The following is a 12,119-nucleotide window of genomic DNA, read 5'->3' on the forward strand; positions in this document are numbered from 1 at the left end:
CGACGAACCATACAACAAATATACCACCTATGCCAGCACCGAAGCTAGGTCCAGCTAGTCGAATATTTTTTACTCATAGTGAGAAAAGCCATAATATTCAAAAACATTATTTACATTATTTTACAAGTCCTAAATCCTAAAATCTCCTTCTACGAATCAGTCTCCACAATTAACCTTGGCCTCATGGCCTGAAACTCCAACTGCTTCATTAACTTGCAGAGATCCATTAATTGCCCTTTCACCGGCTTCAAATCCACATATACCTTAGGCTTTACTTCCATACGTTCTCGGTGAAAATAGTTTGATCTCACATCGTCCAGGAGCTCATCCAATGCGCTAATTAATCTCTCCTCCAACTCCTTAACAAGCTTCTGAAGCTCTTTGAAAACGCTGTTGCAGACTTCCTCGTAGTGAGAGAAAACTAGTTCAGGTAGTGTCTCTGATGAATATTCTTTACGCCGAACAAGCATTCTGGCTCCATTGATTTCACGCATAGAGATATAAAAGGAGCAAAGCTTTGGATGGAGAATATCTTGGTTTCCGGTGACGATGTTGTTTGTGTTTCTAGTTATATTGACCATATTAGGATCATGGAGCTAGAAAGCGGCAAATTTGAGCCCACCTTAAGTTTGACTGCCACAGGTTCTTTTGGGTGTGGATTATGTTATAGATACGAACTGCTATGGGTGGCAATTCATTGGCGACCTTGTCAGGGTCGGTGGTTTGGTTGACTGCCTCTGTGGCATCAGATATAAAGTCAGCGGTGCACATGACAGGAACTTCCTTTTATAATCTTTCCAATCATGATACTCACCAGATATCATCTTTAACACCGTATCGGAAACGCTCACAAACATAGATGACATTGCTGCATCTGCCTGGTTGAAAGTCGATTCCCAGTGTTCATTGACACTATGTACTAATAGATCCGCAATTGATTTACTCCAATCGATATTTTTCCTAGAGCTCTTATCTATAAAGGAACCATTCTGGCGGCAGGCCTTGTCCAATGAGGACCAGTGATCGCAGGCCTGTCGAATCGGATCATTAAAATTGCTTCAAAATATGGAAGTTAGGATATCTCACACTTATCCATCTATTGACAATTCCCTGGGCTTCATTTGCATTGGTCCTCAGGACATTCTCATTTTCTGTAGTTTATTAGTGGGAGTATTCAGTGTGGATATGTGCCAGGCTGCCGTACTAATGTCCTGCTCAAAAGATCCAACTAGGGCTCTCAATGGATTTGAGACTCCCGTAATTATAGAATCATGAATGCTCTAGGTTTTCCTCATATTAACTGCCGTACGTTTATTTGTCGCTTCTCAAATAAAAACATACCTTTTGCATGCCCTCAAAACACATTTGCAACTCCTCTGGTGCCATTACTTCCTCCTCTGGTGTCGACGAAATTGTCTCCTCCTCATTGCACCAATTCTGCACCGAGTTCATAAAGGTTGTCATATTCCCCTGGACCAGACTCTTTACCACCGCCTCTCTCCTCTGTAATCCTTTTTCTTGTATAAACCTTCTCAGAGCTGGTATACCAGATTCTTCGGGTGAGATACATGAAGACATTTTGGGTTGGAGAAGGCGGCGATGGTGCCACTGGTACTCGAGACTGGAGGTGAATATCACTGTGGAGGTATTGAGACGAGATTTAGGAGATTTGTGAATCATGTCACGGGTAGCTGCAACGCGGAAAAGAATTTCACGTTTTCTAGGCGGAATTAGTTGAGTTTTTCTTCTTTTCCTGTATCAGAGCACGGGAGCAGTACTTATCCCATTTTGGATCACTGGCAACACGGGGTATATTCTACAATTACTGTTAGAATATAATTTTATAATGTGAGGAATAAACTGACATCGATTTGAGTGAGAATAAATGCAAACTTCGACGGTGGTTCCAACTGCGCTCTGGGAGCAATAGGTTCAAAGATGGGGTCCATCAATAAATCATCCATTCCGACCCGTGAAATATCCGACACGATCAGAATACTTTCGCATGATTTGAGATATTCATTGACTGTAGCTAGCTTCATCGGGTTGATTTTACCAAGACCTACATTTAATTAGCACACAGTTACTTCGCTGGGGATATATACGTTAAAACCCGGTTTCCGTACCAGGTAAATCAACAAGCACAACACCAGTATTCAAAACCGGTGAATCCATATAAATTCTATCGAAGTTTTATAAGTATTCCGGACAAATAATCCGATATCAGGAAAACTTACGTTATTTTCTTCAACACGGCCCAACACTCAGAATTAAGTCTCTGTATATGTTTGTTTACCTCCGAGATATCCTGCGTGACGAATTTCTCCGCCAAATCTCTAAAGAATGCCGGTATAGCTTGAATATCTTCCAAAACCACTTTTGACTCTTCTGATAGGTTGAATAGCGATTTGAGAATTCCCCTGGCAGTGATGCATCTCATATCTGCCGGGTCCTCCTGAATGTCTCCAAGAAGCCGTGTCGCAAAAGGCAACCATTCAGCCTGCGTCAGAAGGTTGCTGGTTACTGTATATCTGGAAGTCATCTTTTGGGACCGGTCTCGAGCGCGGAATTCGATTGGCGTCGCCGTGCAGGAGTTACTGTTACTCTGTTTGCAGCAATTTCAGCTATAGCTCATGCGCCAGCGATAGATGTACTTTAACTTACGATAGGAGTGATACATTCGACATCCAGTAATGCGTTAATTAAAGAGCTCTTTCCTACACAATATTAGAACTCATCTTCCACCCGTTCAAAGATATTATTACCAGCTCCGTTATCCCCACACACGGCAATCTCCGTAGTCATCCCCCAGTCTCCTTCCAGGATCCGTTCGTTTTGCATCTTCAGATTTCCGACCCTCGAATCGCCTTTCAGAACGTCGTTATTATTTTCAAAGAATATCCGCAACTTCTTCGATACATCCATCCCAGCATCGAGTATCATCTCTAGACTTCGTCCTCTAGAACTTAGCCTATCAGGCCCCTCTTCCTCATTCTTATCCCCCACCTTATTTACCCCACTACTTCCCCCGAACGAGATCACGGAGCGCGTAGAAGTTGACATCTTATCGAACTTCTTTACAATCACCCTACTCATTGTTCGTATTTGTGAAGCTGAGCTACCAGCACTAACCTCCGAATAGCCCTCACCGCCAAGGTAACTTCGTGAGTCAAGAGGGCTAAGGCCATTATCGGTATTTGAGGGGGTACGGCGGAATAGAGAATCTCGTTTGGATGATTTTGAACCTGTGAGCCCGGAGAAGCTGAACCGAGACCTCTTCGTGGAGCTGATACTACTGGGTCTGCTGGTAGTAGTCATGATCCGGAATAATTCTTGATAAAAAAATTTGTAGTTTATAGTTTGAGCCTTGGGGAATTGAGCCTTCTTAACACCGTTTATAAGGGAGTGCTCTGTGACCATTGACTCGCAAGACAAATCATTCAAAGCGGGGCATGTGCGCCGACGCATAGCTGTCGTGCATTATGCACTCTAGATCTATGTTTGACGCAAATATCGAAATGTATGGCTTTGGTTTATCCAGGCGCTATGGCGCGCTTGAGAAGATGCAAAATGGAGCATTTCTGTGGCGCAATGTTTAAAGGCATCCAACCCATTCAACAAATGCCTACACTGGGTTTCCAACTTGCATGCTCGAACACACACTCGCTATCAAAGAGGACGACTGCAGTCCAGCGGCGCAGGTGTAGAGTACTCCAAAGTGGAGAACAGGGCCAATTATGTGGGTAGTTTAGATAGTCTAGAACTTAGCTTAGATCAGCAATTGCCCAATTGACTTTGTAGGAGGTGTAGTGCACCTCAAGTACCGACCTCACTGAGTGGTGCAAAAAGCGTTTTTCCCTCATGCAGGCAAGTTCAAATTTTGGTTCCTGGAAATCGTTCTGAAGATCTTGCACGCTGTTACTCAAAATGTGCCACATGGCGTCGACGTTGGCACCTATGAAACAATTAACTGGAGGAATGGACGTTGAGCGCCGAGACCGATGAAATGCACGTGCGGGTCGTTGTGCCAGCAATTCGGACCACAGTTGACTGCATGCAGGGAGACTTTAGTCGGTTAGCTCTCAACCTCCAAGTAGGTTTTTTCCTTCGAAATTTAATACAATTTCATATCACCATAGAACGTAGCTAGCACATACTTGATGGCCGACATGTACGTACCGGGCGTTGAGAGTAAATGCGAAGAATCTGATAAGGGAATCATGCTGTGAAATAGGTGTGTTTATCTTATCAGATTCTCGGTATTTATGGTTGACCCCGGTACAGCTGCTCGCTAGAATGTACTTGACATAGAGACTCTGACCGGTAGCATACATAGGTATACGCATCCTCATTAACTCCCACCTCCTCAATCTAATTCACTTTTCCCCTCGACCTCACAGATAATCTTTGTTGTCAGCTAGCTTTAATTGTGTGTATGCGTGCACCTACGGGAATCTGATGGCTACACCATACATGTAATCCAGGCCAGCTCATACCGGTTCCTCAGACCTCGAGGTTACTTGTAAATACATACATGTAATAAAACCTCCCACTTATGTAAGAACTTACTGTATGTAGGGGTATATGTACTAGTGTGTAGCGAAAAGTGATTAGAATCTGATGACAAATACACGTATTCACCGCAACATTCACTTATCAGATTCTGATCACTTACCCTCAACACCCGGTACATCTTTACCATCCACGAATTCGGCTTACACGATTTAATTAAGCGAATCCGGGCCCCGTATTTATCCGTCGTAGCATAAGGCCGTGGTGGCCCAACATTACTCCGGCACTTTCCACCTTCTCGATACGATCAAACTGTCAAAAGGCAACCACCCTCCCTGGCTGTGTACCAGATACATGTATATATGTAATAGATACCTGTCAATTACCTACATGACATGTAGATACCCACCTGAATCTCTTGATATCGTATCGTACGCTAGAGAATAGTAGAGTAGAAGATAAAACGGGTGGTTACGTGCTTCTAGAAGCACGGATTCTCCCTACATGGATGGCGTCGAGAGGTGGAGTGGGGAACAGGCAAACCCGGGGCTGAAGCGGCAGAGGCTCAACTGCAAACTCACAGCCCAACCCGGGCACAAAGAGTACTCTAGGTACATACATGTAGATCAGTAGAGTACCGACCTACTCTACCATGTAGGTCCCTCGTATTCAGTATTCTGACATCACCCTCAATCCCCTTATACGTATACGTACGTACCAGCTCTACCTACATGTGTTGAATATATGTACTAGCGGGTAGGGGTAAGTCTGTTGACAGTGGCCGTGGTTGCAACAGTTCTCACTGTCAACAGACTTACCCCTACCCGCTAGTACATAGCTACCGAACTATACATGTACCTATAGCTAGCTATATCATGCTCCACAATACTTTTCGGCCCACTCTATAGTACTCTACATATTCGTTTCTTCTCTAGACGCGTCACTACATGTACATGCTCTAAGGCTACTAAACACTCTACGCACACAATGCCTTGGGCTCGAGGTCGATTGGTGGAATACAGTCATACACATATATTAATAAATCTAAGAGGTAACATGATTCGCCCGCCTAGTTAGGTTTTACCAATCAAGCCGAGTATCGGGGAGTTTCCGTGCTTGCAAGGGCTTAGATAGGCGGTCGATCAAGTCTGAAGGGCGTAATCAATACCCCGGATATCTGCTAATCGATACGGATAGGGAACGCTCTTGGCAAAGAATATGCCTTGTCGTCTTCGATTACATACATAGAAACGGACCTTGTGCTACGTGCATGAATTATACAGGTACAACCACCCCCCCCCCCCCAGAAATAAGCTGAATTGTGTCCCTATTTGATTTCGGTACGAGCATTGTTACTCAGAGTTTTCTAGATGATCATTGTATATGCACGCATCTAGTTAATTGGCATGGCATGAAGCAATTAAACTACATGTATATCACACATTTCAAAGTACAAAGAATCACCCAGCATCCCATCCCCCCCCCCCCCCCAACCGTGCACCCTAAGCGCAACATATCCCAGGTATTACGGCCTCACTCCCGAGCCCTGCCCTCTCAATGATGCACTCCCCACGAGCCGCCTAACCTCTCTTTCCAGGAAGGTGCTTGCGTAGTGTATGCCCTAACGCGGTGCAACAATAAGGCCCGGTGCATGTCAGCGCTGGCTCTCCATATCGTACCATCCAGCTCCCAAATCCAGCTCCCACTACATATAAGAACTCCCTCATGTCCTCCATCCACACATGCTAGTAGGCAGCATAGACGCACTGCAACCTCCAGGTGAAAATGACATTCCGTCGCCCCCAAGTGCTCCTTCTCTCGCTCCTGAGTGGGGCCCTCGCTGGCTCAATCAGCTTGGATATCTTAGCCCCAGTCGACACTGGCCTCTCCAATATCCACCTCACTGTGACTACGCCCCATCCAAACCCTCTCACGATAACCTACAGCCCGTGCGCCGACTCCGACCCTGTATCTGCACATCACACCGTCGCAAGTAGCGTGCATGCGCTCAAGTCCTCGAGACTTGTATGGCGTCTTCCTGAGGACTCGCCCGAGGGTGGGTGCTTGATCGCGTGGGATGAGGCAAGCGGTCATGAGGTATGCCGGAGTGAGGTCGTGGATCTGAGCCTACGGAAGAGAAAGAGGAGGAGGAGAGACCTGGAGAGCATCAAGATGAATAACGCAAGTGGGATTGATGCGAGCGGGCCATGGTTTGATGGAGTGGCCTACCTCAAGGGGAAAAACGTTAGCCAGGTTGATGTGGAACTTGCCAAGGGAAAACGTATGCTTTAATTACCTCCGTTTCCTGGGTATATCATACGCGGGGGGGGGGGGGGGGGTTATATACTGATATTGATACGTGGGACGTAGGGATCGGTATTATAGGTGGTGGAATGGCCGGGTTGATGAGCTCTGTAAGTATTTTACTTTCATCGATAGCTTCTAAATGGCTAACAGGCATTATTCCACAGCTCATCCTCGAATCACATGGCTTCCATAATTTCGAGATCATCGAGTCCTCCCACCGTGTTGGCGGGTACGTAAACCACTCTCCGATTCCGGAAAAACCACACCCAGCTAACTCACGCAGCCGTATCCGTACGATCTACCTCGAAGGCGAACCTTCCGACTACCAGTACCAAGAGATGGGACCCATGCGCTGTAAGCTCTCTTGGCATCCACTGAAGCTACCTTCTAAAGAATACTAACTCCAGACAGTTCCCGAATCAATCAAATACCCCTCCACCAACGAAACCCTCCAAATCAAAGACCATCAGATTGTCTTCCAGCTCGCTGAAACCATCAACAAGCTCAACGGCGCCACTCCCGGGGACGATCTTTCCGTCGACTTCATTCCATGGATCCAGAGCTCGCTGAATGCACCTTCATACAACGGCGGCGTTAGGAATGCGGACGGAAGTGTCCCTACTGTAAATATTCATAGTCAGTCTCTATATGGGGGGCGTGATGTGCTAACGATGATAGGTGGGCGAGATTGCTGCTATGAACATCACGACTGTCCTCCCTCCTGGACTCGAACAGGTCGATGACTCAATCCGAGAAATCTTTCTCTCGCCGGAAAGGCTCGCTCTGTTGTCAAACAATATGTATCGCGCGCACAAACAATTCATCAGTAAATCCCACCATCTAGTGTAACCCTAACCCTGAGTATTCCAGGCTGATTGCAGGATAGACGAGGGATGGGACAGTTGGTCCGAGTACGGGTTCATCAGATATCTTTTGGGTGCCGAGCTCAATATCACCGATTTGGCACTTGACACACTTGATGGTGCGGGACAAGCCTCGTTTTGGGGGGCGTTGTAAGTTTTCCGTTGGCGACATATGGGTTGTTGTCAGCTGGTACTGGTTGTAGCTGACGTGCGGGGGTTGTAGATTCGAGACCTTCTATTTTTCGGCAACGACCTGGAGAACTATTGATAAAGGTAATTAAATTAAGGCCACTTGTATCATTCTCTGCCGGGTTGTGTGACTAATACATACACTCCACAGGACTTGAAAGGCTCCCACTCGCATTCCGTCCTTTCCTCGGCGACAGAGTCAAGCTCCACCAGCGCATCGAGAAAGCCGAGTATTTAGCCGACACAAACAAGATCAAGTTCTCGTGGCGAGATAATCTCACGGAGAAGGTATTCCAGGAGGAGGAGTTTGATTATGCGTTCGTTGCGGTGCCGTTTACGCAGGTCCGGAGTTGGAGGCTTCCCAGTGAGTCGACAGCCTGTAGTAGAAGAACAAGAAGTGTGAATGACTAACTGGCGACTGCATGTAGAGTTCTCGAGTGTATTGTCGAGGGCCATCGATAAATTGGAGTACGCCAGTGCATGCAAGGTATTTAAGCCAACCCCCCCCCCCCCAAGACATTCTCGGCGATGGGAGGCTAATATGCAATCACAGGTATCTCTCCAATTCAGCACCCGCTTCTGGGAGCACCTAGAACAGCCCATTCTTGGCGGCTGTACCTCGACCGACATCTATGGTAAGCTAATTCGCTCTCTCCGTATGTTTCCTGCCAAACATTCTAACAACCCCACTAGGAATTGGCACCATCTGCTACCCTTCCTACCAGCTTAACCGTACCGGCCCCGGCGTGATGCTCGCCAGTTATACCTCGTCTGACTTTGCCTTCCGAGCCGGCGCCATTCCCGAGGCGGACCATGTGCAGTACGTTCTCAATGCTATCGCCGAAATCCATGGGCCAATAGTCGATGAGCAGTACACCGGGAAGTAAGATTTTCGCGTCCTGGCCCATTTCCATACGTTGTTTGCTGACCATGAACCCCAGGTTTGATCGCCAGTGTTGGTTGCTGGATGAGAATGCTGCCGCTAGTTGGGCAGCGCCGGGCGTCGGACAACATGAGTTGTACATTCCGAGTTATTTTGAGACCGAGAATAATGTGAGTAGCCGTAATCTTGTCCTAGATATGAGAAAGTGCGACTTTTCAAGGAATGATTATTCACTGATGTTTGTGACTTAGGTCATATTCATTGGAGAACACACTGCCTATACACACGCCTGGATTTCCTCTGCTCTAGAATCTGCGGTAAGAGGAACGGTGCAATTGATGCTCGAGATGGGATTGGTTGATGAAGCCAAGAACATCACCTCCACTTGGATGGGTAGATGGTAAGACATCTCATCCTGAAAGCGTAGAGACCGAGTGCTGACATTGACGCAGGATGGTCGTTTAACGGACAACCGTCAAAAAGGAAATCAACGATATATCTTGATGCATGATGGTTTTTAATTAGTTTAAAATTGAGTAAGAATATAGATTGTCTGCCTAGAACATTAATTCTATGGAACCTGCTTTTCTCTCGCGAGTGATATTTCATGAAGATTTTCGAGATCGCCAGGAAGTGAGAGACGACAACTCAGGGCCGGGGGATTTGTGGTCTGAATTCATTGTCAACTTTTTCACATCGATAGAGATCTTGCAGAAAAAGTAGATTGTAGTAAGATGTGCTTGTAAGTTTGCCCACTGCTGGAATTAAAGTAGAGGAAGGAAGCGATTATAGGTTTTTTAGTAGAGTATAATACAAAGTCATCGATATCTTTCACTATATCTTCTCCGGGGGAGCATTTCCCCCTTCTCCCTCTCCGTGTTCACCATCGCCATGAGGATTTTTGATGGCTTTCATTAATTCGTAGAGCTGTCCGACCTGCTGATCTAAAGCAACGGTCAGTATTCAGTAATAACAAATTATAAAGCAACATTGAACCTACCGCTCATTTTATTCAACTTCTCCTCATCCAGCTTCTCATCCCGCCATGTATCGCCTTCGATTTTCTGCGCATATAGCTGCCACTCCTTCAGGAAGCCCACCTGCACCGCTATCAGTATTAAACCAAGTCCCAAAAACCTCTAGGCACCATAGCACTTACGATCTGCAGCGGGTTGTCAATATCCCTATGGCGCCTGAACTCGGCCTTGATATACTCATCCCCGAAGAACCGTTCCTGCCACCACCACAACTGATTAACCAACCACCCACCACCTTCCCCCATCTACCCATTCATTCGCAGATATAACCAAATCATACCATAGGGCCCAATTTATTCCTATGCGCCCTAAACAGCCGCCGGTACAGCGGGATTGGTGGGAGAAGAGCTATCCGCTTGTTGGCCTCCGATTAGCACTGCACAGCACCCCGTGATTCAAATGCTGTAGCCTTGCATATAAGAGCCAGCTCCAGCCTGATCGATTGATGGAGTTACCTAAAGTAGATTTCACCTTGTTTGGGATGCCATGTGAAGCGAGGAGGCGGTGGAATGTTCGCATTGTGAATCTTCTTGGGAGTGGGTGAATCAATTATCGATGATGCTGGCTGGGCCCGGGGATTGGGTGTCGGTCGGGTGTGTTCGATATATTCGAGCCTGAGGCGGCGCTGTCGGTGCTACCTAGTGGACAGCCGAGGTCTCGGGGGACAGGGATTACCCGGCCCGTGTCCAGTGGAGATGTAACGGCATGTACCAGTCGGTGGTGACCATGCATGCACCATATGCATACAATACCGTAGAGTAGAGTACCTACAGCCTCAAAGTTCGATCCCTACTCGGAAACTTCTAGCTTTCAAAGAAAAACAAAGCATATGTTTTCTAATAAACCCTCTGTCTCGCGTGGAATTGGTATGTAGGTTTTTCGGCCAGGAGTATGGCTCGAGAAGCTATGGCGTTTAAATTTGCAGCCAATCAGCCCACAGAAATTGGGAGATCTACTCCCATTAATGGTACTAGCGCCTAGCCTAACGGTGGAATTTTCTCTAATTCCCATACAAAAAAGTTCCTCTAAAGTTAACACACCCCTATGCCTTCTCGCGCCATATGTCCTTGTGCTCTTGTGCTTTTCTAATTCCAGGTCTGTATACGCTCACTGGACAACCTACATACTCGTGTCCGTGTCACACTGTAGAGTACGTAATGTGGACGTGGCATGCTAATAGCACTTACTTCTCAGCCTCTGCGGGGAGCACCTCCGGTACAACATCCGCATAAAATTGGGAGCGCAGAAATTCGAACACATTCTTCATCTGTAGCTGTGTGTAAAGTGTTTTCAAATATCTGAGTTGCCATGGCAACGGCGGCTCGATACCCCCACCTACTAAGATAACCAGAAGGGTTTTAGTTCGGCTGAACCAAACCTCACGTGTCACGCAACGAGAGTGGTAATGATTATTAGGAAAGATTTTAAATGATTGACAGGACACGACTACCTAACTCCCCACAACCCCACGATACATTTCCCATCCAAAGAGCGTGAAAGTACTACAAAGAAGAAGCGATGTAGATCGAGTAAGGATATGAAAAGCAGAAGAAAAACATAAATATTCCAGGCAGACAATTGATCAAGAGAAGAAAGAAAGGATTAAAAGAACGTAAATAATACGATAAAGACATCAATGAAACATAAATCAAAATAGCGAAACGAGAAAAAACTAATCACCCGCACCCGCCCTCATGGCTATCGATAACAAAAGTATTCTATTCTTCGTCCATGCCTTCGACTTCCTCGATCCGAGTAGTTTGGACGACGGGGGTTCCATCCTGATTCCTACCGTTCATTCGGACCTGTTGTTTTGGGATCTCAACGCCATGGGAGTTCCGCAAATGTTGGGTGAGATTGTCCTTGCGTGCGAATCCGTTATCTCCGACACGCTTACAGTCTGGCTCGGTGCAGTTGAATTTCGTCCGGTTCGTCTTGCCGATGTGAACGGAGTTAAAGTGTCTCCTGAACTCCCTGGGATCTTTAAAAATCTTCAAGCATTTTTCGCTATTGATTTCAGTCGTGCAAGCAGCTCCGCATTGACGACGACTCGCATCTGGCATGCACTGATGCGGCCAAAGTCTTGACTAATTGTTAGTAGAGTATCTAGTCTTTAAGCAAGGCATAGACCCATACCGAAACCTCCCACCGCAGGCATTTAAGGCACATTTGCGGAGTGGATGATAACCACGATCGTTTACCTCAGAGGGTGCATTTGGTTGCGGCAGTGATATTGGTAGAGTTGCGGGATTGATGTACGCCGGCATTGTTGATAGCTGGCCATGGTAATTCTGGAGTCCATCTCCCGTGGTTTCATTGGCTGGCCAC

The 12,119-nt window shown here is 46.6% G+C and overlaps 5 protein-coding genes across 5 annotated transcripts; 1 reads left to right on the plus strand and 4 right to left on the minus strand.

The window, feature by feature from the left end:
• Positions 1-149: 149 nt before the first annotated feature.
• LAJ45_11102 (uncharacterized protein) lies at positions 150-3,318 on the minus strand (the record flags this gene model as incomplete). Its single annotated transcript, XM_046120613.1, has 12 exons — positions 150-564; positions 623-737; positions 815-1,031; positions 1,087-1,151; positions 1,205-1,280; positions 1,342-1,720; positions 1,779-1,816; positions 1,866-2,062; positions 2,127-2,182; positions 2,238-2,605; positions 2,665-2,717; positions 2,766-3,318. 12 exons carry the CDS (start codon positions 3,316-3,318, stop codon positions 150-152), a joined length of 2,532 nt encoding a protein of 843 aa, XP_045966200.1.
• Positions 3,319-3,735: 417 nt separating this feature from the next.
• On the minus strand, positions 3,736-4,171 carry LAJ45_11103 (uncharacterized protein; the record flags this gene model as incomplete). The annotated part of the gene is made up of 3 exons (XM_046120614.1): positions 3,736-3,757; positions 3,829-4,065; positions 4,122-4,171. 3 exons carry the CDS (start codon positions 4,169-4,171, stop codon positions 3,736-3,738), a joined length of 309 nt encoding a protein of 102 aa, XP_045966201.1.
• Positions 4,172-6,297: 2,126 nt separating this feature from the next.
• Positions 6,298-9,219, plus strand: LAJ45_11104 (uncharacterized protein; the record flags this gene model as incomplete). The annotated part of the gene is made up of 15 exons (XM_046120615.1): positions 6,298-6,793; positions 6,883-6,926; positions 6,984-7,048; positions 7,103-7,173; positions 7,231-7,442; positions 7,498-7,645; positions 7,706-7,832; positions 7,906-7,955; positions 8,023-8,235; positions 8,300-8,358; positions 8,425-8,506; positions 8,565-8,754; positions 8,813-8,924; positions 9,006-9,154; positions 9,207-9,219. 15 exons carry the CDS (start codon positions 6,298-6,300, stop codon positions 9,217-9,219), a joined length of 2,031 nt encoding a protein of 676 aa, XP_045966202.1.
• Positions 9,220-9,588: 369 nt separating this feature from the next.
• Positions 9,589-10,310, minus strand: LAJ45_11105 (uncharacterized protein; the record flags this gene model as incomplete). The annotated part of the gene is made up of 5 exons (XM_046120616.1): positions 9,589-9,698; positions 9,755-9,854; positions 9,914-9,988; positions 10,072-10,139; positions 10,247-10,310. The coding sequence occupies 5 exons, from the start codon at positions 10,308-10,310 to the stop codon at positions 9,589-9,591; spliced, it is 417 nt and encodes a 138-aa protein (XP_045966203.1).
• A 1,199-nt stretch (positions 10,311-11,509) lies between these two features.
• Positions 11,510-12,058, minus strand: LAJ45_11106 (uncharacterized protein; the record flags this gene model as incomplete). The annotated part of the gene is made up of 2 exons (XM_046120617.1): positions 11,510-11,873; positions 11,928-12,058. 2 exons carry the CDS (start codon positions 12,056-12,058, stop codon positions 11,510-11,512), a joined length of 495 nt encoding a protein of 164 aa, XP_045966204.1.
• Positions 12,059-12,119: the final 61 nt, after the last annotated feature.

Source organism: Morchella importuna (genome assembly GCF_003444635.1).
Source record: "Morchella importuna strain M04M26 chromosome Unknown Morimp01GS056, whole genome shotgun sequence".
NCBI lineage: Eukaryota > Fungi > Ascomycota > Pezizomycetes > Pezizales > Morchellaceae > Morchella > Morchella importuna.